General features: G+C 42.1%; 1 protein-coding gene across 2 annotated transcripts in view; it reads left to right on the top strand.

The window, feature by feature from the left end:
- The window catches only part of LOC115084272 (serum paraoxonase/arylesterase 2-like), a 114,746-nt gene that overhangs the window by 48,195 nt on the left and 40,126 nt on the right, over positions 1-26,425 (top strand). For both annotated transcript variants that reach the window (XM_029588921.1, XM_029588922.1), the window contains exon 5: positions 2,328-2,496. In XM_029588921.1, coding sequence (XP_029444781.1) covers positions 2,328-2,496 — 169 coding nt within the window. The remainder of the gene's footprint in view (positions 1-2,327; positions 2,497-26,425) is intronic.

The following is a 26,425-nucleotide window of genomic DNA, read 5'->3' as shown; positions in this document are numbered from 1 at the left end:
GCCTGCCTACCTTCAAACTGACACTGAAGTTGTTTTCACCTAAACTTTCCTGGACTCAGATGAGTCGGGAATTTCATTGAAGAAAGTATGGTATGCCATCCCCATGGATCTGTTGTACAGACTACTCACAATTTCTTTGGTGTGTAGGGAATCCCTCCCTGGGAACATCAGGACTGTTACCTAACCTATCACCCTCAGGATGGGTCACCTCCACCACCAACAAATTACTTTCTATGTGCTTCAGAAATCCCAATGGTCTGGGGCCTGCCATGTCTTTGACAACATGGCCCAGCTATGGACTGGAGCATGAGGGACATCAAGTCTTGGAGGCCTTTCTGCTTTCAGCATTGCTTTCACTGTGGTGTTCTGCCTACTATCAATGCACTGTCATACCTTGTAGTGCATATGCGGCTTTCACTGATTACACTGGCTACCAAGAGAGAACAGGATAACATCAAAACGCTTTGCATTGAAGTTCATGAACAAACAGGCCCCAGAATATTTCTTGCAAGTCCGCCCCCTTGTGCCCCCAAGAAAGAACTCAAATCTTCCCTAATGGCTCTACTTTCCACCCCCACCCCCACCTCTGTCCTCTGCTAGACTGTCCTGCACCAGACTTTGTGCTTTTAGCTGTTACACACCAGAGATCTGGAATATGCTTCCATTATCCCTACATTCGGAACCCAGCTATCTCACCTTCAGGAAGAAAGTGAAAGCATGGCTTTATTGTCAAGCATTCCCAACAATGAGTTCCTGTCCTGCAACCTAGTTAGCACAAACATATTCTTATTTCTACAGCAACAACAAAAGAATCAAATTATGAAATTGACTTTAAATATACAGTATACTGTAGATCCTCAACCAATATTGTTGATTTAACATTGCTGTTACCAACTTTAAATTTGTTATCCTCTTTGAGGCCATTCATGATAAAAAGTGGAACATCAAATGCCAATAAATATATAATAAAAATAAATATTTTTTTCAGAGTACAGGAATAAACCCAGCATTTAGTACTCATAGCTCCAATAGTGCAGTTTTTCTCACTCTGCATCTCCTCAGAGTTAAGAACATAAGAACATGCCATACTGGGTCAGGCCAAGGGTCCATCAAGCCCAGCATCCTGTCTCCAACTGTGGCCAATCCAGGCCATAAGAAACCTGGCAAGTACCCAAAAACTAAGTCTATTCCATGTTACCGTTGCTAGTAATAGCAGTGGCTATTTTCTAAGTCAACTTAATTAATAGCAGGTAATAGACTTCTCCTCCAAGAACTTTTCCAATCCTCTAAAAGCTATACTAACTGCACTAACCACATCCTCTGGCAACAAATTCCAGAGTTTAATTGTGCGTTAAGTAAAAAAGAACTTTCTCCGATTAGTTTTAAATGTGCCACATGCTAACTTCATGGAGTGCACCCTAGTCTTTCCATTATCTGAAAGAGTAAATAACAGATTCACATCTACCCATTCTAGACCTCTCATGATTTTAAACACCTCTATCATATCCCCCCTCAGCTGTCTCTTCTCCAAGCTGAAAAGTCCTAACCTCTTTAGTCTTTCCTCACAGGGGAGCTCTTCCATTCCCCTTATCATTTTGGTAGCCCTTCTCTGTACCTTCTCCATCGCAATTATATCTTTTTTGAGATGCGGTGACCAGAATTGTACACAGTATTCAAGGTGTGGTCTCACCATGGAGTGATACAGAGGCATTATGACATTTTCCATTTTATTCACCATTCCCTTTCTAATAATTCCCAACATTGTTTGCTTTTTTGACTGCCGCATCACACTGAACTGACAATTTCAATGTGTTATCCACTATGACGCCTAGATCTCTTTCTTGGGTTGTAGCACCCAATATGGAACCCAACATTGTGTAACTATAGCATGGGTTACTTTTCCCTATATGCATCACCTTGCACTTATCCACATTAAATTTTATCTGCCACACACCTATAGTCATTTCAAATAATTTATTGGGAGTCTTCACCCTTCTTTCACTTCCAAGTCTCCACTCCAGAGCCCCTAGTTTGAATCACATGGACTCCTATGTCATCACCAAAGGTTTTTGGAATTTGTACACCTGCATTCTCATTTTAATTGGTTCTAGCTCTTCCTAATTAGAGTCTGTCATTCTTAAAACTCTCATGTGTGGGTTTGTGGACCATAATCATACCTTTATACACTTTACATGATTATAGATTATTATGTTGTAGTTTAGAGTAGAAAATACAGAGCATGCTACAGCAGTAACCAAAAATAGGCATTGAATGGAAGGACAACTTTATTGAAATGATAATTCTATTGTTTTATTTTTCTTGCATAGGGCTTAAGGTATCCAGGAATTCAGTCCTTTGCCCCAGATAAGCCAGGTGAAATACTTCTGTTAGACTTGACTGATGAAAACCCAGTGCCTGTTCAGCTGAAGATCAGTCATGGATTTGATGTGGATTCATTTAATCCCCATGGAATCAGCACATACATAGACCAAAAAGGTAAGGACTATTTAAGAGTCTGTGATAAGAACATTCTTTTGTTGAGTGTGGAGTCTATGAAACAGTGTAGCTCCATAAACAACATTCCCTATAAAAGGAGAACCCTAAGTGTCATCATTTGCAATTTTGGGGCTGTTTTATGTTTTTGTGTATTTAGTGTTATATTAACTGTGCATTGTCACTGTATTTGTTTTATGCTATATATTTTTTATTCCATTATACATTGTTTTGAACTTATTTTAGTTATAAAAGTGGTTTTAAATTAATTTAAATTTGTCCTGTGCCGAGGACAAGATAGAATAAGGAATAGTAAAATGTAAACTCCCTTGTATTCTGTGCTGGGCAAATGATGAGATGGTGACATTCAGTCCACAATTCCTGGTATCTCCTTATCAATAATACTTGTACCTAATTCATCTTCTCTAAGACAGCATAAACAGTTTTAAGTAAAGTTGTGCATACACTGTAAGGCAGCGGATACTAAGCAAGTAGATATCTGAATATTTCAAAATTCCTAGTTTCTTTCTTTGGTATAGAAATTTGCATATGTTTATGATGTTTTGTTATGCAACTTTCTGTGTAAATAAGCATACCATTAAACACAAAGGGGTAGATTTTAAAAGGTGAGTACGCACCGATTTTTATAATCCTCACGCGTATGTGAGGGCGGCATGTGCAAGGGGGGGTAAAGTTTTTGTAAATTTGCACAGCGACGAGATCGGGGTTCCCCCAGTTCCCTGCCAGTCCGCTCCAGTTTAGGAGCGGACTGGGAGGGAACTTTCCTACCCTCCACCCTAACCTCCCTTCCCCTTCCTCTCTCCTCCCCACCTTCTAAATCCCTTTTTTTTTTTTTTTTTTCCCTTTTTTCTTCAAGTTACTTCAGGGCCCGACCTAAAGTAACTTGCACGCACTGGCAGAGTGATGAATGGCGCAGTCCCGCCCCCTGGCCTCTCATTTGTCAGGGCCCGGCACTTATGCGCGTATCACCACTTCCGTGCATGGCTGGGTCTTTTTTAAAATGCACACAGCGCGTGCAGGGCCCAGCTAAGCGCGTAAGTGATGATTTTTATGCACGCGGCAGATTTAAAATTCAGTCAAACGTTTGTTTCCTTATACAAAACTAGGCAAGAAATAGAATCAACTGGTCACCACAAGCACTAAGCAATGGCAGGGCAGCTTTAAAAATACGTGATGACATCACAATGTGCTCTGACCTACTTGAGATTCCAGCTGAACTGATCTATTTCCCTAAAGGAAAGAAAAAGAAGATGGGATTCTAAGTGTTGAAAGCCTTGATGGCAAATGAAAAGTGTGATCCAGGGGGGTCACTGGGTGCTCTACAATCTATGGCAGACATTTGAGTGAAATTGGATGAATGGTTCAGAGGTTATAAGGAAGAAAAGAGACAGACAGACATAATGATCTTATAAGGCAGGAATGACTAACCCCTGTCCTCGAGCTACAAACAGGCCAGGTTTTCAGGCTATCCACAGTGCCTATGCATGAGGTAGATTTGCTGGCACTGCTTCCTTTGTATGCAAATCTATGTCATGCATATGTATTGTGGATATCTTGATTACCTGGGCCTGTTTGTGGATCTCAAGGATCAGAGTTGGCCATCTCTAAACACTAAACAGTCCAGTTCCAGAACCTAATAACGAAATGTAGATAAAATAGTTTCTAAAATGTGTTTGAATTCAGGTTTTTAATTTTCTGATTATAGAGCTTACATATCTAGTATAACTATATTTGCATTAATAAAATGTCTTTATATCACAACAAGATCTCAGTTATAGGTAGAATATATCAAAAGCTTATTTAGAACTTTCTCTATATATGAAGAACCAGTTTTAGCATTTAATCTGTACAACAGTTTCAAAAATGGGTATGGGTAGGAAGACTTAATATTATTACACAGTTAAAATTGAGTAAAATTGAGTGGTTTGAAGAGATAAAGGGCCAGATGTACTGATTTCTTCAGTTTTGTGTTTATAGGGAAAATGCTTAGTACACGTAGCCCATAATGACTTACCTAAGGCTTCACAGAATTGTTGGCAAAAGATTTAAAACTTGTGAGATTAGTTTTTTTTATTTAAAAATGTATTACCTGTACTACCTATCATTGTTGCAGCTTACAATTAAACATACATAATGACATAAAAACAACATAATCCTAAAACATTCAATCTAAAAACAAAACATATCAATACAACAGTTAAAAATTAAATAAAAATACAAATCTCTGCATCTTGTGCCAGTTAATTCAGATAAAATTACATCAGATCAATAAATGCATGCTCAAATAGAAAAGCTTTTAACAGTTTACAAAAATACACAACAGATGACTCCACTTTCGACTGATGCCTTGCAGTTCTCACTGTAGTGATGGGCTCACAACTCATCTGCTGTGACAGGTAAAGCTGTGCTTCGTAAAATAAGAGTCTCTATGGCATACAAGAGCATTTCCTGGGGAGGAGAGTTTCCAAATGTTTTAGATAACTGTAGTTGGTTAACACTGTTAATATTATTCCTCCTCCTTCTTTGGGAGTTATCCTGCAGATCAAATATCAAACTTAGGGCCTGATTTACTATAGCTTTCTACCATTCTATGTCTATGGAGAAAATGCTTCTCAAATCAGGCCCTTAGTAACCCGGGTTTCTAACTCAGTCGAGTGGCTGTGTGCATTGCTTGGCAGTATCGTATAAGTTCATATGCTCTATAAAGGGTAAACCTTACTGAGTAACAGGTCGATACAGTAACGTGCGGTTGAAGATTTCCCGTCTGTAACGTGCTGGAAGCGCACAATACAGACGAGTAAGGCGATACAGTCTCCAGTTTCACGCGTCCTTAGCGCTTCGTAAAATAGACACACAACCCTTTTTGCACGCAGCATGTAAATGAACGAATTAGCTGTATAATGAAGGAATTAGCTATTCCCCTCCGATACTGTAACGGGCGCTGATATTATCTCCTTAGTAACCCGCTGTTTTGCCGCGGCCTTAACGTGTTAGTTTACCGCCTCCCCCTAGTAGGAGTTAGGACTGTGAGTCTAGTAACAAATCCATGGACACCGCTTAAGATACTCAAAAACAATAAAACACAATAAAAAAAAAAAAGCGATACAGAGATGATCGAGAAAATGTAATGCTGTGGGACACATAAAACCTGTCAGAAAAAAAAATAAAAATTTTTAAATACCTGTCGGAGGGCCGCGTGGGTCCAGGCGGCCGGCGGGCGGGCGGTGGCGGGAGCCGGGTGGTCGCGTGTTAAATCTAGGCCGGGTCGCACAGGCGCGCATTCATCCACTGCCGGTGGGGGCTGCGCAGCCCCCACCGGCAGTGGATGAATGCGCGCCTGTGCGACCCCTGCGATTTGGTGCTCAAGGCGTGACGTCACGACGCCCGACGTCACGGCATGTGACTGCCTTGAGCACCGAATCGCAGGGGTCGCACAGGCGCGCATTCATTCACTGCCGGTGGGAGTTTCCGGAGACAGCCCCCACCGGCAGTGGATGAATGCGCGCCTGTGCGACCCGGCCTAGATTTAACACGCGACCACCCAGCTCCTGCTGCCGCCCGCCGGCCGGCCGCCTGGACCCACGCGGCCCTCCGACAGGTATTTAAAAATTTTTATTTTTTTACACTTCCTGGTACCTGTCATTTCAAATGTCATTTGAAATGACAGGTACCAGCGCACCCAGGATACTGTATAGGCGCTGTATTAAGCGCCTATATAGTAAAATGGGTTGTGCAGGCATAACCCTTCCCTAACGCTTCACAACCGCGGCATGCATTTGCATGCGATTAGAAGAGAGTATCAGGCGCTAGGTGAAGAGAACTGTGCGTGCGGGGAGGAAGGGTGTGCCTGACACTGCCGCACTGTTTCTACCGCGGCCTTACAGTATCAACCCGCAAATGTGTTAACATGCACTCATTTGGCAAGAGGAGCATCTATAAATAATACCGACTGTGGTAACAATCAGTCACTTAATAGATGCCCCATCCAGGGTGTGCTCAATTCACTGGCTGTTTTTCATGTTTGCTGTTATGTTTCATGCTGTAAATACATTATATTACACTTTCAATTTATATGCCGCCCTTCTCCATAAAGTACCCAGAGGATCTGACAACATAACAAAAATAACAATCAAAATAAATGGAAAAAATAGAACAGCACATAGCAAAATACAAACAAAGCACTCAGCAGATCAGCACCAATCTCTGTACTCCCTGCTGTGCCCGTGTGAGATGAACTAAGAGCTGGAAGGTGAAGGAGGTGATGCCCAGAGAAAGGAGCAGGGCTTTTCTCTGTGCCCCTGCGATGGGGTTCAGACTTGGAAGGAAGGAAGCATTAACAAAAGACCCCCAGGAACATTTTAGTTTACCCTAATGCAGCGGTTCCAAAAAAGTGGTCCAAGCACCTTGCAGATCCTTCTCTTGAGAAGTGCAAGCCCCTCCCAGAACCAGCGCTGCCTCTCTCTCTGCTGCGGAGGAGGAGGAGCTGGGAATTCTAGCTGGAAAAGTACTCACTCTCCCCTGCGGTTTAGAGCAGGGAAAGGCAATAGTGCAGCCCGAACCACCCAACAGAGCAAGAATAGGGAAGGATGAGCAGGACACTTACCTGTGGGGGGTGAGATAAGAGGGGAGAGAGAGAAGATAAGAGGAGGTTGCTCATCATTTTCTGCTACATGTATTTATTTAAGGTGCTTACAGTCTGCATTCTACAATAAAGCTTATTGTAAGTGGATAATGTCATAATAAATACAATTTCATTTCATGATTGATTTATTTATTTACTGAACGTGCTATATTAGGAATTCTCATTAAACGAACAAGTCAACCTTCATACGATAACCAATAAATTGGTTATCGTGCTGGTAAGCCCCCAAAGGTTGAAAGGCTTTACAATCATTATGATTATAAAGCCATGATTATAAAGCCTTTCAACTTTTGGGGGCTTACCAGCACGATAACCAATTTATTGGTATCGTATGAAGGTTGACTTGTTCGTTTAATGAGAATTCCTAATATAGCACGTTCAGTATATATGTGTTTCTAATACTTGTTATACATTTGGGTCTTTTTTTTTTTAAGTTGATTTATTTATTTATTTAGCATTTCATATATTCCACTAATATCCATATATGTTCAATGCGGAGTTACAAAATACATTCACCGTATACATACAACCAAACACAGTAAACCAATGACAGTGGAAGGCTAGTGCTCTGTCTATGTAAGTATCTTGTCGACAGCAGAGTAAGCAGAGGAAATGGGAAAAGACTTTTCACGCAAACGAGGCAGATCTGTGACTGAGTTCAACGCCCTTGCCTTGTTAATGGCATTTACCTGCAGTTACGGAGCATCAGGGCCAACCTGATGGTTTTTGGCACCATCATGTGTGCCAGGGAATGCTGAGGTAAACGTCCCCCATGACCAGTAATCTCAGGGGAGAGGAAAAACCTCAAAGGCCTCGGGTTTGCTGATGAGCCTAAGAGAGGAAGACCTTCTGCCGCCAACACAGAGCATCTGATGGACCAAGGGAAAATGAAAGGGATTCAGGAGTTAGATGTCAAAGGGGTCACAAGAATAAAGATGTTTGGAAACTAAACTCTTAAAGGTGAATTTTAAAAGCTCATGCACATTAATTAGGGGATGCGTGAATATGTCAGACTCTCACTCGCCAAGCGGATTTTGAAAGCTGCCTAGATACACGTGTAAATTCCACAATGTGCACATCTCAGAAGTTTACAAAAGGGGACATGGGCTTGGTCAGGGCAGGGCATGGACATTTTGGGGTTTGAAGCGGATATGTGCACGTAAATACATATGCACTCCAGTGTGCATAGATGCCCCCACCGCATTACGTCTGCTATGGATGCCGTGTAAGTTATAAAATAAAGATAAATAGGCAGATCAGCGGGGTTTTAAGGGTCAGGGAAACTGGGGGGAGTGAAGGCTATTAAACCAGGGGGATTTGGAAAACTTATCTGTTAACTGGGCAAACTGGGGACAAACTGGAAATGGCACCAGCACGCACCCCCTTCAGAATCCTCCGATTTACACAGTAGAACCGGCATCCGCATGCACTTGCACATGTCCACTTAAAATTTGGCGCACATGCATGCTGCCTATATGCGCGCAAATTATAAAATAGCCGCGTCCCTGGACACGGGCTGGCAAATGTGCACACACGTGCGCCCGCGCGCCAGTTTTAAAGTTACTGTCTAAACTTTGATTTAAGCTGATTGATAGAAGTTATGTAGAACTCTGAAATATGGCAGATAAGGACCATAAGGCCCATCTCATCTGCCCAATTTCACTCTTGCTGCATTGCCATAGACCTCAGTTGATGTCTGGCTTTCCATTCACTTCTTCCCAACTAGGGATCCTCAGTGATTGTCTCATGGTGTCATGTTTTCTGTTATATAAACCACAACGAGTGCAGAAAGTATTGCTTAGTCCAAGTATCTTAAAGTATGTATTAGAAGATACTTGGACTAAGCAATACTTTCTGCACTCGTTGTGGTTTATATGATACTCATGCTGAGTGCAGCATTTGCTCATATTATCTCTGGTCTTATTTTCTGTTACTGTATTTCCACTACCTCCACTGGGAAGTTCTTCTTTTCTGGGAAAAAATATTTTCGGTTATTGCTTCTGGGTCTAACTCCTTGGAACTTTATACCATGTCCTCTTATTCTAGACCAGTGATGGCGAACTCCAGTCCTCGAGTGCCACAAACAGGCCAGGTTTTCAGGATATCTACAATGAATATGCAGGAGAGATGTTTTGCATGCACTGCCTCCGTTGTATGCAAATCTGTCTCATGCATATTCATTTTAGATATCCTGAAATCCTGGCCTATTTGTGGCACTCGAGGACTGGAGTTTGCCATCACTGCTCAAGAGCATTCTTTCCTCTGAAAAAAGGTTTGCGTCCTATGCATTATTTACACTTTTGAAGAATATAAATGTTTCTGTCATATTCTTCCTCTCTCTTCTCTAAAGTATACATATTTAGGTTCTTAAGCCTCATCTCATAGGGCTTATTGCAACGTTTTTGTGGCCTCTTTTTGGACTACCTCCACCTTTTCTATATCTTTTCAGAGCCACGGCCTTCAAAACTGAAGTCAGTATTCTAGATAAGGTCTCACTAAAAACCCATAGAGAGGCATTATTAACTCCTTTTTTTAAAACTACTGGTTATGCCTCTCTCTCTTTCTATCCACCCTAGCATCCTTCTGTCTGTGGTCACCAGCTTATCACATTGTTTCACTACCTTCAGGCCATCAGACACGAACCTAGGAGGGCCTTTCCCGATTCATGCATGTCATTCTCAACCTCCATCATGTACTGTTCCCTCGGACTTCTGCAATTCAAAAATGTAAATCTGTACTTTTTTGAATTGAATCTTAACTGTCAAGCATTTGACTACTCAAACTTCTTAGATCATATCTCATTCTTTCTACTTCCTCAGAAGTATCCACTTTGCTGCAGATCTTAGTGTCATCTGCAAAAAAAAACAAAACAAATGTTTCCTTCTAACCCAGTGGTCCCCAACCCTGTCCTGGGGGCCCACCAGCCAGTCGGGTTTTCAGGATATCCACAATGAATATGCATGACAGAAAATTTGCATGTTATGGAGGCAGTGCATGCAAATTTTCTCTCATGCATATTCATTGTGGATATCCTGAAAACCCGACTGGCTGGTGGGCCCCCAGGGACAGGGTTGGGGACCACTGTTCTAACCCATCTGCAAAATCGCCTATAAAGATATGGAACAGATGAACCCCAGGACAGATCATTCAGGCACTTTACTAATCATCCTTGTTTCTTTAGCTTGAATTCCATTTACCACCACTCTCTTATCAATGAACCAGTTTCTAATTCAGTCTGTCACCTTGAAGCCCACCCCCAGGTTGCCCAATATATTTATAAGCCTTCTACCAAAAGCTTGGCTGAAATCCAAGCACATGTCCCTTATCTAATTTTCTTGTAACCTAATCAAAAGAATCAATAAGATTTATCTGATATGACCTCCTTTTGGTAAAACCATGTAACCTTGGATCCTGCAACCCACGGGATTCAAGATACTTCATTATCCTTTCTTTTAGTAGAGCGTCTATTAATTTACCCACTACTGATGCTCATTTCCTATGTAACCCCCCCCCCCCCAACACACACACATATACACACACACACACACACACATGCCTAACAAGGAGGTCAACACTTTTACATCTCTGCTGAGCACTGACCAATTTTTTGCAGGGTTGGGATACAAAGATTCTGTGAGGGGGAGAGGATAAACCTGTACCACTCTAAAGGGGATCATGCTCCAGAAATAAACAGTCCACATCAAACACTGTTGTGTTCTAAACAGAAATATAGTTTACTGAAAACAAATGAAATGTTTCAACACACACAAAATAGACAAAGTCCAGAGAACAAAAATCAAACCAGGCAAAACAGTTCTTTTAAGTTCTAAAATTCACCATAAGGCAGAGGCTTCTGCTATGCAGCATAAGTGTTACTCAAAAACTTTAGAATTTCATGATATTTCCCCAAAGGCCTCAAGCTGTTCAGACCCCAAGATTGGTTCCACAGGCCTGGAGAAGAGTAGATGTGATAATAGGGAGGAGGTTGAAAATTATAGGAACAGAGGGGGCTAAGTTTCTCCATAGGAGATAAATGGGGACATTCCAAAGATGGGAGGTTCAGGGGGAGCAGGGAGAGAGAATCATCCTCTTGTTTCCCAAGTTACTTATGGTTGGAAGGTTTGACCAAAAGAACTCCTCTCCCTGCTGTCTGGGGCCTCTCAGGTTGGCCCTTTGCCGCTTACAGGAGAGAACACTCTGCTGTGCAACCAGTGGAGCCCAGGGCAAGGCGCACAGCCCCTTAACTTCCTCTGTTCAGCCCTTTCCAAAATGTCATCTCCTCCTCTTATTCACCAACTCCAAGAACTCCCCTCTGATCTCCCTGAGTCCTTTAGGGATGGACCTCCCTGTCACTCCTAAGTGACACTGCTCCCCCCTGAACCTCCCATGTCTGGAATGTTCCCAAACTCTGACTAGAGAAGAATATCAGGACATGCTCAATTGAATAAACTTTCTTATAACCCAGTCTAGAGCGATGCACACTGACATTTAAACAGAGTTCAAAAGCAGTCTAGACAAAAATGTTTGTAATGTGTTTTTTTTTGTTTTTGTTTTTTTTTAAATGATTGGGTAGAGCTCATGGTACACAACTGTTCAGGCAATGCATTCCAGAACAAGGGACAGGCAATAGAAGGCTGTCATGTGTTTCAACAAAATGAGCAAAGTGTGGGGAAGGTACCTCTAACAGGCTTTACTGCTCGCGATGGATTATAGATGCATAAAATTGGATTAATCCAAGGCAATGAGGTATTATTTATTTAATAGTTTATGGCTAACCTTAGCTACTTTAAACTTAATCTCACTGTAAGGGAAGCCAATGGAGGGAACAGAGAATGGGAGTGATATGAATTTGTGTACTAGAACTAGTTAATATACTGTATGTGCAGCAAATTTTGTACAATTTGTAATGCTCTCAGGTTATATGTCGGAAGTCTGATGTACAGTGAATTACAATAGTCAGGGGCGGATTGACCTATCGGGGGATCTGGCATCCCCCGGTGGGCCGGTCTACCTGGTCACATGGTCTCGACCGCGTGGCTCTTCTTCAGCCCAGCCTCAGCGCCTTCCAGCCAGCCCTTGTCGGAGGCCAAGCCGGCAGGGGCCAAAGAAATACAAATCGAGGCCGGCGGGGGCCATAGAAATGAAGATGGGAACTCCCAGCCAGCCCCCGCCGGAGAAATTAAAATCGAGGACGGCGGCGGCCGAAGAAAAGATGGGTGCCTCCCAGCCAGCCTCAAGCGGGGGCTGGCTGGGCGGCGCCCATCTTCTTTTCTTCGACCTCCGCTGGCCTTGATTTTAATTTCTTCGGCTCCTGCCGGAGACCAAGAGGGCCGAAGAAATTAAAATCGAGGCCGGCGGGGGCCGAAGAAGTGAACACCGGTGCTGCTAACCACCGCCGGAGACCAGCTGTTCAACCTTGGATCGGAAGGGTGCTTCTGTGTATATGTGAGAAAGGAACGGTGCTTGTGTGTGAGAGAGAGAGAAAGAAATGGTGCTTCTGTATGTGTGTATATGGGTATGTATGTGAGAGAGGAATCTGCCAGTTTAAAAAAAAACTTTTGTGCTGGTAGTGCAACTTTTGAAAAGTTGGATGAAAGATTAAATTACTGAATGTTAAGCATCCCTCTTCTAGAAAATAAAATTTAGCAAAGTGGGTAGAGACAAATACTAAAGCAAAAAAAAAAAAATTAAACTATTTAAAATGTTCATCTCAGCAAAATCACAAATTTAAGATACTGATGCCAGGTGGTTTTTTTGTTTGTTTGTTTTTTTAGCATAATTTAAGCATGAAGACTAGAATAGTTCCAATCTGAAATGGTTTTGCTATTTTTTTTAAGCCTTTAGAAAATGTATATTTTTTAATGACTAAGACTGGAATCTTCCCATTTAAAAGGGAAGTTGACTAAGGATGTCTTTCGGTTCCATATCTCCCACATGAATAATCATATGACTGATAGTTTGAAGAAAGACACTTGCTCTATTGCCTGAAAGCGCAAAACAAGAGAAGCTGTACGGTGTGGGTGGCTGTCCCTTGGGAGGACAGAACCTGAAGGAAGGGTGTCATTTTGCCTTCTGATAGGAATGTGGTTTTCTTATTTAATGGTTGGGATCATCACTTTCACTTTTAGTAAAAGTGAAAAATGCTGCAAGTCTGAAAGCAAGGTGCTTCTGTGAGTGTAATGTGTATGTGAGACAGGGAGGGTGCTTCTGTGTGTCAATGTGTGTGTGCAATGGAGATGGAGCATGTTTTTGGCTGGCTTGTGGCTGTGAGATAGAACATGTGTGTAATTGAGAGTTTGTGTGTAATAGAGCATGTGTGTGATTGAAAGCCTTTGTGTAAGTAAGAGAGAGCGAGAGCATTGTATGATTGAGAGAGACTGGCCAGAGAGGTGACGTGTATGTGTGAGACTGATCAGGGAAATGACTGGTATGTGTGTGTGTGTGTGTGAGAGAGAGAGGGACTGGTTGGGGAGATGATTGGTGTGTGAGAGACAGAAACTGGTCTTGAGGGTATGACTGGTGTGAGTGAGAGAAAGAGAAGAGATTGGTTCTGGTCCCTAAGGAAGAGGACCATGAGGACAGCTTCAGCAGCTACTGCTGCTTCTGGCATCGCCTGCAAGGGAAAGGAGTAGGAGAACTGCTGGAGAGGGTAAGTAAAAGTGGCTTTTTAAGTTCATTTTTCTTGATTACGATTTTAATTATTGGGTAGTATGTGATGTGTCTGTTTGAAATATTTTCTTGGTGTTTGGTAAAGGTTTCAAAATTTCCTTGAGTCTTTAATTTTTGGATATTCTATTCATCAGCTGTTTTGAAATTATTTTATTAGTATGATTCATGATTTATATATCTTGATTTTATTGATTGTTTCATGAGGAATGGTGACATTTTTGTTTTTCCATTGTTGCACTGTATAGAGTCTGGCATGATACGTTTTACAGTTTAATTTTTGTCTGCGCATTTCTATTTATACTTTGTGACTTTATTCTGTATTTGGTGAGAGTTTGTGTTCTGCATCCAAAGACTGAGAGGAAGCATTCTTTTAGCATGTGGTTTCTCTGTAGGGATCTGTAGTAGCTTGGCCTGTTCTGTTTTCCTGATAGGAGGTGTATTGATATTTTAGATTCTGGTGTAATATTTGTGGTATTCTTTTTCATAGGTGGGGTTGTTATTCTTTGAGTTTTGGCAAATAGTACTGTGATACGGGAGGACCATGCTGAAATATAGGGGGTGTGTACATATATATGTACATTATATATATATATATAAATTATATTGTATATGTAATTGGGTACCCATGGGCCAGTCTGGAGAAAAATCCCCCGGGCCACTATTTTCCCTTAATCCGCCCCTGACAATAGTTGATACTTATAAATGTAAGAGCCTGGAGCACAGTGTGAAAATTGCAGGTGCCCAATAAAGGTAACAAAAAAAAAACACTGCATTATAACTATGGCCTTACTAATGACACACACAAACAAATTGGAATCGAGTATAACACCTAAATTTTGCACTCGCTTCAAAACTGGCAGTTTGAAACCTTTGAAAACAAATACAGTGGTGGCATCAAGTAGGGGAAACCTACTCAAGATGATCACATCTGTTTTATCTAAGTGCAAGCATATTGTGAAAAAAGAAAACAGTGCTTAATTCTAAGCGGATAGAGACAAGCTGAAAGGCTGCAGTCCAAAGTGACAGTGTTAGGAAAAACTGAGTATCATCTGCATAAAATTGTAATTTATCCCTAAACTGAACACTAGTTTACACAAGGGAGTCAGGTAGATATTGAACAAGGCCAAACCTTGAGGGACCCTAGTGGTAATTGCAAACTAGGAGGATACTGCGGAGGCAATTCTGACTTGCTGTATTTGGCCAGTCAGATAAGAGGAGAACCACTTTAATACAGTGCCTGATACCACAATATCGCATAGAAGAGAGAGAAGAATCTGGTGGTTTAGGGTGTCAAAGGCAGCAGAGATGTCAAGAAGAATATGATAACATTTACTCCACTGTTAAAGCCCCATCTAATCATTTCTAAAGTGGCTCACAAGAAGGTTTCTGTGCTGAAAAATGTGTGGTATACAAAATGTTGATCAAAAATTGAATAATCTACAAAATCAGTTAATCAATTTAGTGCAATGGTTAGAAACTATCAGCAAGATTAATGACTAAATGTTGAAAAAGTACTTATCTTCTCTGACTCGAATGAGGCAATCGAAACACCAACATTAGAGGTCCAGCTTTGATGTAGACGAAATGTAGAAAAAGCCACAATACAATATCAAAAACCAAGCCCAAAATATGGATATTTCAGCAATAGCAATGCTGGCACCAGGGCCCTCAAGGAGCTTCAGTTCATTCTAAAAGACAAAGAATCTATTAATTGCTTCCCTGGTCTCTGCTGGAGGAAAGCATCCTGACACCAAGATTAGGAGTATTAAGTGCTTAGCGTAAAACGTGGTCATCATGCAACCCCTTGAATTAAAACAGCAAACGTTTCTCAGTGTGCTACTTCAGCAGCAGAAGCGTGGATCTGAAATGTAAAGCAAGAAAGGGCTCTGTCTTACCCGGTGGCTCAGTAGCAAAGATTATGCACTGCCATGCAGAAGATTGGGGTAAGGTTTGTACACCCGGCCTGGGGATGCTTTGGACACAGCATTCACAGCACCTGGGGAAAGACGTCTCGGCCATCGTTCAGCCTTGACACTTAGTGCTCAGACTTTGGGGCCACATCAACTGAGTTCTGGAGGGAGCCACAGTTTGTGGCCCTTGGCCAAGGGCTGCCACTATAATGGCTGTGCTGAGCCGGGTGAGGACTAGAAGAATAGGGGGGAAAGGGTGACCCAGTGGCTCAGCTGGTAAATGCTATTCACGGTCAAGTGGCAGGTCTCTGGTTTGATCTTTGCTTCCCTGGTAAGCTGAGGATGCAGTAGAGTCACAGCTCCTCAGGGGGCGGGGGAACCAGAAAGTCATGGTCATTGCTTAAGGGTGACACCCTAGAGCAGGGGTGGGCAATTCCAGTCCTTGAGGGCCACAAACCTGTCGAGGTTTTAGGATATCCTAATGAATATGCATGACATAGATTTGCATACAACTGAGGCAGAGTGCATGCAAATCTCTCATATGCATATTCATTAGGGATATCCTGAAAACCAGACTGGTTTGTGGCCCTCGAGGACCGGAACTGCCCATCCCTGCCCTAGAGGCTGGCTTCAGGGCTCATGATTACAGGGTCCCAGAAACATCCTTGGTGCATGGCCCCCTGGCCCAGCAGCGTCCCTGCGATAACCAGCCTAAACTTAAGTTTGAAAGTGATATAAAATAGAGGGAAAACCTCCCCCCTGGGAGCTGCAAATGAAGACTTCCGGTGGTGTAACCAATGGAGGCTGGTACAAACAGAGCCAAAAGCTCAAAGGAGGAGGGAACTGTTGGGTGTTACCCAGGCCAACTGCCACTGACTTAGTCACTTCCACGTTTAAGAATCTATGTAGATCTGGGTGATATCGCACTGAGCCCATCAGCCTCCCAAGTATCAGAGAGCATGAGGAGCTAAAGAAAGGAACAAGCTGAAGGTAAATTAGGTTATGACCCAGGAATAAAAGGAACACACCTATTCTAAAAAAAAAAAACAACAAACCAAACAAAGTGTATTAATATGATAAATAAAATGTATTTTGACAAAAACAAAAACCTTGTAATAAGACATGGTGGAATCAATAGAGTCAGGAAACAGGAAAGTTAGTATTCTGAGTAACCTAGATAGGATTACAATTTTTAGAAGGACTTCTAAACACAGTGACATCTCTAAAATAAACTGCAGATGATGCATGTAAGGGGCCATCATTGAAGATTTTAACACAGGTAAATGTATGTTCGTCCATGTAGAAACGTGTTTTGAAAATTGGCTCCTCTCCTTTATGTGGTTAAAAATACACGCCCTATGAAACAGTGTAGGTATGTCCTTTTAAAACCAGGGGAAAGGAAGTGCATGCAGAGATTTAGTTTCAGATCTCAATGTATACTTTCAGCCACGTATCTGCTTCCGTTCGGGTGGAAAGTATGTGGGTAAAAACGTGCCCATGCTGGCTCAACGAGAGGATCTCAATGAGGAATCTCCCTTTGAAAATGATCTTGCTGTCCCGTGTGTACAAAATACCCATGGGGCTGCAAGCTCCTCAGAGATAATGAAAACTGCCCTCCTCCTGTATAAAGTGTTTTGTGAAAACTCTCAGGAGTTTTAAAATTGTGAATGTCTTGCAAATTGTAAAGTCTGATAGAACGGACACATTTCATTGTGGTTTGGTAGGTGACAGATTTGCACTTTGTATCTGACAAAGACACATGAGGAGCAAGGCAGAGCAGGACAATGAAATGCATTTATGTTACTTTATTTCTCTTGATTAATTGTAGGGAGGATGCATGGGAACATGTCTCAGGGCTGCACAGTACTGCAGATAGCTCTGTGGATACAATAGCAGAATTTTGTTATAATCAGTCCCTGAATTCTCTGCTGCTACAAAAATGTTTGACGGAACAAAGTGTGCTTTTGTAAGCTGAGTGAAAACAGCCTTAGGACTAGTTTTCTATTTAACCTTAGTAGCTAATAGATATTTTAATAAGCGTCTTCTAAAGTTCACCAGAGGCTGACAGCGCTCTCTATCACTGGGCCGTACACTTAAAAATATAGCATTGCGTCCTCTGAAGCAATTAGAATTTTTGTCAGGTCAGTCCTGCTTTATCAGCTCTAATTTACCTGCACATAATGTTATTGTCTAATGGATATGCCTACCAGCGTTCAGGCCATGATTATTTCTAACTTCTAGCTGTGTCAGAAAATTCCTTGTGAAATAGCTTTAGAGTTTTACTCTTTATCACCTACAATTTCCTTGGAAACTGATGGAATGGCAAAGGGGGAAGGAGAAATTCCCACTGTCCGCATTCTGCAAATCTGACTAAGCTCCGTACTCTCAGGGCATGGGGACATACTTTTTTGTTGATTTTCCTTTTTCGTATTTGTTCATTTTCCACTCAGTAAACAAAACAATGTATGCACAGCACACGTTAGTGTTAAATTACAGTACTGTAGATAACAAAATATAATAGCTGTGCAAGAAGCCAAATGTTGAAAACCGGCATGCAAATAGAAAAGAAAGTGAATATTTTCTTCTAGTTTCTGTACCAGGATCAGTGCAATGATATTAGGCACCCTAGGTGAACCTTCAACCTTGCACCCTTCCCCACACACCCACCTCCCTCAAAGTAAGCTTAAAGAAGCTTACTAAAGGCCACTGATCCCAGGCCGTTTCACGTCTCCTCTTCCTTTTGAAGCTCTTTGCTCTCCTCCATTCATTCCTTTTCACCCCCTCGGTAACTACCCAAACTGTTTTAGACGATCTAACGCCTAGTTTCTATCCTTATTGCTATATTACTCTTAATTTTTATTCTTGATATTAGTTAACGCATATTCCATGTAACTCAAAGTTGTTTTTTAGATGTTTTTTGTTCTATGTAATTGCTCAAGGGCAAGCTTTATTTGTTTCACTGTAAACCGGTTTGATTTGTATGCAAGAAGATCGGTATATAAAAGTAAAAAATAAATAAATAATGCTTATTTAACAGAGGGTAAGCTCCCAACTGTCTTAAAAATGGCAATTGTTCATCCATTAATGTAGAATGCTAACTCTGATCCCTCCAATTTTTGTAGTTTTTACACACTTGCAAGAATTCCTTACTGACACCAACTCTTTAGAAAGCTCTCAATTTGGCTTCTATCTACTTCATAGTACTGAAACTATATTATTGTCCAGGTTTCATGTCATTCAGCAGGGCTTCGACATGGGGATTCAATACTTACTAATACTTCTGGATATAGCATCAGCTTTCGACACCATGGCCAAAATCTGTTAGACCGGTAACAACTAGAAAATGGGTCTTCTCGGAAATAGCCCCTCTTATGGAATGCTCTCCCTCTTGGTTCACGTCAGATGGCGTATTTTTTTAATGATGCGTTTTATGATTAATATGTATTATATGATATTGTGATTTTTGTATTTTGCTATTATAAATTGTTTTTATTATAATATGGCAGACAAGACATTTTTGTAAATACATAAAATAAATAATTCCTTTCCTCCCTAGATTTGATGAAGTGGACTAGATTTATGCACAAGCCTCATAGCCCTAATCCTAGGCTTGAAAGATCTGGGGTAATAAAGGCCTTGCCCTCCCAACCTGCAGATCACTAATTCAGCCTCTGTTCAGGCCTCCAAATCCATTTTCCCCCTTACCAAGGTGGACCTTCGATATCTAGTTTCCTGCCTACCACTTTGCAAGCATCTAGGATCTGGATGCACTGTGAACTGAAGAGAGCGTGCACAAGGATTGAGCCAATCTATCCTGTACTCACAGGTACCACAGTGGCCTCGCCCCTTTGGCTGCCTTTGCAGGGAAGATATTGGACATTAGTAGTCTGCCAGGAGCAGGAAAGACTGGAATCAGAGGGGTGAGGGGAGAAATGGAATGATGGTATGAAGGGTGTGGGGAGATTGGAATTGGAGGTATGCCAAGAAGGATCGCAGTTTTTTCACAGACCAAGGCTAGACACTTGAGAACTGAGGAAGAATTGGGAATGCCTCCATCACTCCCCAACCTTGCCATCCATATGCATATAGTTGCCCTTATTCCCCTTACCAGCCTCCTCTCTTTTCCTTCTGTTTCTTGTGCCGCCACTGGATCGATCTCCTCACCCTCCCCTTCTACCTCTCACATTTCTCCATCTCCTGTGCCCTCTAGCTCTTTCCTTTCTTTGTCCCATGTGCCCTCCTCTGTGTCTTTCTCCCTCTTCCAGCTTAAATGCTCCCCTCAAACTCATTTCCTCTTCCCACCCATGTGCATCCTGTCTCCCTCCTTTAGCCCCCTCTCTTTCTCTACCAGGCTGTGCTCTCTCTCTTTTCCTCAATCTCCTGTCTTTCTCTCCTTAGTCCCTGGGCCCCATCTTTTTCCACCACCTTCTGTGCCCTACTGTCTCTCTATCTCTCCTTCACCTCCTGTACTCACCTCTGCGTCTATGTCCCCTGCACCCAACTTTCTCTCCCTCCTGCAGCCCTTGTGCCGCGCTTTGAGGTAGATCTTCAAAAAATACACGCGCGCTTACTTTTGTTCGCGCTGAGCCACGCAGCCTGCCTCCGTTCCCTCTGAGGCCGCTCCGAAATTGGAGCAGCCTCTGAGGGAACTTTCCTTCCACGTCCCCCCACCTTCCCCCCCCCCCCTACCTTTGTTGGGCAAGTTACGCCTGCTTGAAGCAGGCGTAACTTGCGCACGCCGCCCCAGCATCCCCCGGCACAGGCCGCAGTGCCGGGGGACTCGGGACTGCCCTCCCAGCCCGCCCCTGAACCGTCACCATGCCCCCCAGACCACCCCCTGCCCCCGGACATGCCCCTCCCGCCCCTTTTAGGAAGTCCCGGGGCTTTGCACGCGCCGGCAGCCTATGCAAAATAGGTGCGCCGGCGCGCGTAAATCCAGGAGGATTTACGCGCACAGGGGTTTTAAAATCTACCCCTTTGTGTCTTTTTCTCCTTCATTTCCTGTGCTACCTCTATCGCTCCCATCTAACATGTGATTCTCCCCCTCCCCCCCCTTCCATTTTTCATCAACTGGGCTTCTCTCTTTCCTCTGTGGCCTTCCTGAAATATGAAGGAAGAGCTGTTGGAGCAGCTGGAAGCTACAGCCTGGGAAGAAGGAAAGGCTGAGCTGCGGCCCCTCCCTGTCTCCCCACAGCTTCCATCCACAGCCCAGGAGAGAGGCAGGAAAGGGCTACAGGGCAGCTGCTACAGATTGTGTGGCCAGGGAGGTCCTCTCTTCCCCCCCCCCCTCCTCAGGGAGGTCCTCCCCCCACTCCTCACAGCTTCCAGTCACCACATGGGGAGAGGAAGTGAGTGTGAGTGTGTGTGTGTGGGGGGGGGCCTTAGCTCAGTTCTTATGCTGCTGAGCTACTCATTCTGCCTCTTCTTCAGTGTTCAGGTAGCAGTGAGTTCAGGTAAATTTATTTGCATATAAATATGTTTGTATTTGAAGTTTATTATCTATATTAATAAAATACTTTTGTGGATTATATATGAATGGTTAATATAGTAAGGGTTACATTTTTGTTACATATATAGGATATAAGATTTGAAAGGGACAGGAAGATTAATAATTAATGAAACAGTTTAGTGGCTTTTGCGTTCAGTAACTTTTATTTTATTTATTAATAGCATCGAGAGTTGGGGGTGATCTATACACTGTTGATTTCTTTCGAGTTTAAATCCCCTGAAGAAGCCAGGAAGGCAAAACAAGGGCCTTGTTGGGAAAGAAAAATCATATAACCAGGAAACACTACAAACGAGGGAGTTTAAAAAGGCATTTTTGAAGATCTACATGTGATAGTGGAGACCACATAAGGGTGGTCTTAATTTTGTAATGAAGCATTATTAACTAACAACGACAACACTATTATGAATATATATGTATTAAGAATCACATGTTATGTAGGTTGTTTTGTGGTTATCAATAATCATCAGTGTTTAATGTACTAAGTACAACATTTTAGGGAGATTTAGTTTAGCAGCAGTATAGTGGCAAGGGTTATAAATATTGATGTGTGGAGATTGTTTGAGTATAATTCCACTTTACTTTATTCCCCCCTGCCATTGAAGCAGTGAGCTGTGCTGGATATGTATTCCAAGTGAAGTAGCATGCTTAATTGATTTGGGGTAGTAACCGCCGTAACAAGCAAGCTACACACATGCTTATTTGCTTATCCAGACTATGTAATTCAGTCCTTGTTGGTTGTTGTCTGAATATAAATCATCTTTTCTTCATTCCCCCCTGCCGTTGAAGCAGTGAGCTGTGCTGGATATGTCGTGAAAGTGAAGTATCAGGCATTATTTGGTTTGGGGTAGTAACCGCCGTAACAAGCAAGCTACTCCCCTCTTTTTTGTGAATGCAAATCCTATTTTCCACATTTCCTCTTGCCGTTGAAACATAGAGCAATGTTGGAGTCGCATTAACCGTGTGTATGTTTATTGAATAAAGGTATTATCTCCAGGTAGTAGCCTTCATTCCCGCAAGCCACCCCCATGCCTCTTCTCTTCATTCACATCCTCTAGACTTTGTGGATCCACAGTGTTTATCCCATGCTCCTTTGAAATCCTTCACAGTTTTAGTCTTCACCACTCCCTCTGGAAGGGCATTCCAGGCATCCACCACCCTCTCCATGAAGAAATACTTCCTGACATTGGTTCTGAGTCTTCCTCCCTGGAGTTTTAAATCGTGACCCCCTGGTTCTGCTGATTTTTTTGCAACAGAAAAGGTTTGTCATTGACTTTGGATTATTAAAACCTTTCAAGTATCTGAAGGTCTGTATCATATCCCCCTGCCCCTCCTTTCCTTATACATATTTAGATTCTTCAATCTCTCCTAATAAGGCATTCGATGAAGACCATACACCTTTCTGGTTGCCCTTCTCTGGACTGTCTCCAGAACTGAGCACAGTACTCCAGGTAAGGCCTCACCAAGGACCTGTATAGGGGGATACTTACTTCCCTTTTCTTACTCAATATTCCTCTCTCTATGCAGCCCAGCATTCTTCTGGCTTTAGCTATCACCTTGTCGCATTGTTTTGCCGACTTCAGATCGTTAGACACTGTCACCCCAAGGTCTCTCTCCTGCTCCGTGCACATCAGCCCTTCACCACCCATCAAATACATTTCTTTTGGATTTCCACACCCCATATGCATGTTTCTGCACTTCTTGGCATTGAATCTCAGCTGCTATATCTTCGGCCAGTCTTCTAGCTTCCTTAAATCCCGTCTCATTCTCTCCACTCCTTCTGACATGTCCACTCTGTTGCAAATCTTAGTATCATCTGCAATCACTATTTAAAAAAGATATATACTCATGATCATTAAAGCACTATAATAAAGAAAAATATAAACTTGATATAACAAATATATATTTTAATAGAAAATTAACTACAAAAAAACTCAATGAAAAAAGAAAATCTCACTACAATAATAACCCCCCCCCAAATAAAAACCCCAAAAAGGGCCCACAAACATTCACATCCCATTCATACACTCATATCACCTCCCAAAACAAAAAAAAATATTCATTGCCACTATTGAAAATTGTATGCAACTGAATTTAAGTCCATCTGATGAAATCTTTTATCCACAGATCATTCACAATCTTCAGTAGAACTCTAGGTAGGTCATCCAACAGCACAAACAATAAACTGCTTCTAGCTGATGATTCCACAAAGCCAAACGCTTCACCAAACACAAGTAGTTTTCAAAATCCAAAGGAGATATGGATAATGATAAAAGTCCCTTTGTAATCTCTGTGTTGATATATCAAACTGGTGACACAGTCAAGGGCATTCTATATGCAAAGAGAGGAATGAAAATCAAGGAAATAACACCCAACATGTTTCGCAACAGCTTCTTCAGGGGTGTTAACACCTATCACCAAACACCAGACGACTCCAAAGAATATTTTACTTCGGGGCATTAATCCCCTCTGCGATCACCTCCAGTATTCTTACGAACATCCACAACATTGCCAAATCAGCATACGTGTAATGAAAACAAGGATTAACAATGTGTCATAACTGACAATCATTATTTAAAACCACAGGACAGAAACAAAAAATAACTCTGTTAGAAATATTAACATCTGGTAGTTCCTTCACCAATTTAAACCTAATCCCCTAAGTATCTAAATGCCTGCACGAATAGCCATGCCTTCAAGTTTTTTCCTAAATGGCAGGTAGCATGTTTCCAATTAAATACAAGATGATAAACTGCTCAGAGACCTGAAGCGAAGCACATCAGCATCATGTGAGGAATCAGAGTGGAGCAGTCCCCTGCAGGAGGAGCTCTGGCCCAAACTCCTGGCTATTTTTCCCTTGGAAGGCATTGGGGTCCATCCTTATTTTTTCTACAGCTGCAGCTAAGAACAGGCGGAAGGTGTGGATATAAGGTTTTCTGTTTTCTTTCAGTTATGTCATGTCCTTAGAAACTCCTCAGACTGTGCGGGACAGAAGCAAAGTACAGATAGTCAAAATGGTGAATGAATAGTTGCAGCTTCTTTTCATTCTGCATGTCAAGGCAGTGAAAGAGCTCACAAGGACTGAAGACAAAGGCTCCAAATTACCATTCTCCATTTATGAAATAATGGACGGATTAGACCTGCAAGCAACTTGGATTTTGCAAGCGGAGAGTCGAATTTCAAGGCAAGAGGATGTTGTGGAAGTTATAGAGTCACGCTTGGAGTCACTAGCAGTACAAAATAAAAAGTTCCTGAAGCATACTGAACACCAGGAGCATTGAGGATGGTGCAATAACATTCATATAATTGAACTCCCAGTATCAATAAAGGAGCAGGAACTGTGGCACGCAGGGCAGTCCTGGCTGCCGCGGACACTGAGCTTCCAGCCAGAAGATATGCCAGTGAAAGTGCAAAGGGTGCATAGGCTGGGAGTCCTTTCAAACAGTAACATCAAGCCTAGACCAGTGATTGCCAGGATTTAAATTGTGCTGATAAGGCAAAACTCATGGCTTTATATAGGCAGCAGAGAGATTTGATGTACAAAGACTACATTTCTCATAAGGATTTTTCAGCAAACGTGGCAATGGCCAGGTGTGTGGCGGTGCCATTTTGCTTGGATCTGCATGCCCGGGGTATTCATTTTATGCTTCCGTTTCCTGTTAAAATTTCAGGTAACATTCATTGCAAGAATGCCAAGAGACTTGAAATACTTTTCCAGTGAAGGCTGTAAATACCTGATGTGCTGGGTGCATTCCCTAAACAGCTTGTTTGTGGCTATCTGCAGCCCCGAATTATTGTTTTGTTACTGGAAGAAGATGACTAATAAGCTTTGCACATTGGAAGCTCCAGAAGACTGCAGTGTGGTAGAACTGACATTTCTGTTGTTTGAGCACACTTTGGTGCTTTAGTTTGAAGATGATAAGATATAGAAAGACTCTTTCTGCCAGGGCCTGTTTGCTTTTGCCAGGAGATGAATACCGAGTAGATGGATTTAGATTTTTCTTTCTTGGAACTGAAATATTTACCAAATGCTTGGTGGATTCTGCTATTTTGTTTGGATCTTGTTTATGCCAAAGTAAGGTTTTTTTTTTATTTTTAAAGTGAATTTGTTTTTCCATAAAGCACGTTTATTTATAATCCAGTTGTTCCTGGTCTCAGATAATCAATGTCTGTCTACTTGAGTAATGTGTTAGAGAAAAAAAATAGCTTTTTTTTTTAATTTATCTTAACTTTTTTTTTTTTTTTTTTACTTGCCCTCTGGGACCTAATACACAAGTTGATACACAATACTAAAGTTCCCTGGCTGGGTGCCGTACTTTGAATTTACACCCCCTGGTGATCACTCCGGTCACACAATAAAGGACTGTTGGACTCTCCCACTTTAAAGCAAGTTCACATAGACAATGGCAGGCCTGCCCTTTGGAACGCCATATCAGAGCAATTGCATTTAATACCTGATTGTAAAAAAAAGGCCCTAAAGAATAGGAATTTGAAGAATGAGTCACCATAATAAGTCTTCTCACTCCAAGTTGTTGTTGTACAGCAGTTGTAGTAATGTTTGTTATGTAGAGCAGTGGTTCTCAACCTTTTTTCTAGCAGGACACACCTGAGAGATGACACTCACATGCATGACGCACTGAACACATTGACCATCATGGGACTAAATATAATCGTATGCTCTGCATCCACAGGAGTCCCCCACTTCCTAACAATGGGTGCAGAGCAGAACTAAGACATTTCCCTGTACAACTCATCATACAAAAAAGATATTCTGATTCTGGTGTCATCTTAACAGCATCACAAACTCCCTCTTCTACCAGGTGCATTGTAAAATAATACAAACAAACTCCACTCTGTACACATCTTATCAAACCTGCCATACCTCAGCAGCAGTAACTCCAAGAAATGAAACGGCAATAGCTCTACCCATGAAAAGGCAGCGGTTCACCACCAGTGCAATACACATTGAGATAATAAGAACATAAGAAAATGCCATACTGGGTCAGACCAAGGGTCCATCAAGCCCAACATCCTATTTCCAACAGTGGCCAATCCAAGCCATAAGAACCTGGCAAGTACCCAAAAACTAAGTCTATTCCATGTTACCATTGCTAATGGCAGTGGCTATTCTCTAAGTGAACTTAATAGCAGGTAATGGACTTCTCCTCCAAGAACTTATCCAAT

This window comes from Rhinatrema bivittatum, chromosome 2 (genome assembly GCF_901001135.1).
Source record: "Rhinatrema bivittatum chromosome 2, aRhiBiv1.1, whole genome shotgun sequence".
Lineage (NCBI taxonomy): Eukaryota > Metazoa > Chordata > Amphibia > Gymnophiona > Rhinatrematidae > Rhinatrema > Rhinatrema bivittatum.
This window is presented reverse-complemented; position numbering and strand designations above follow the sequence as displayed.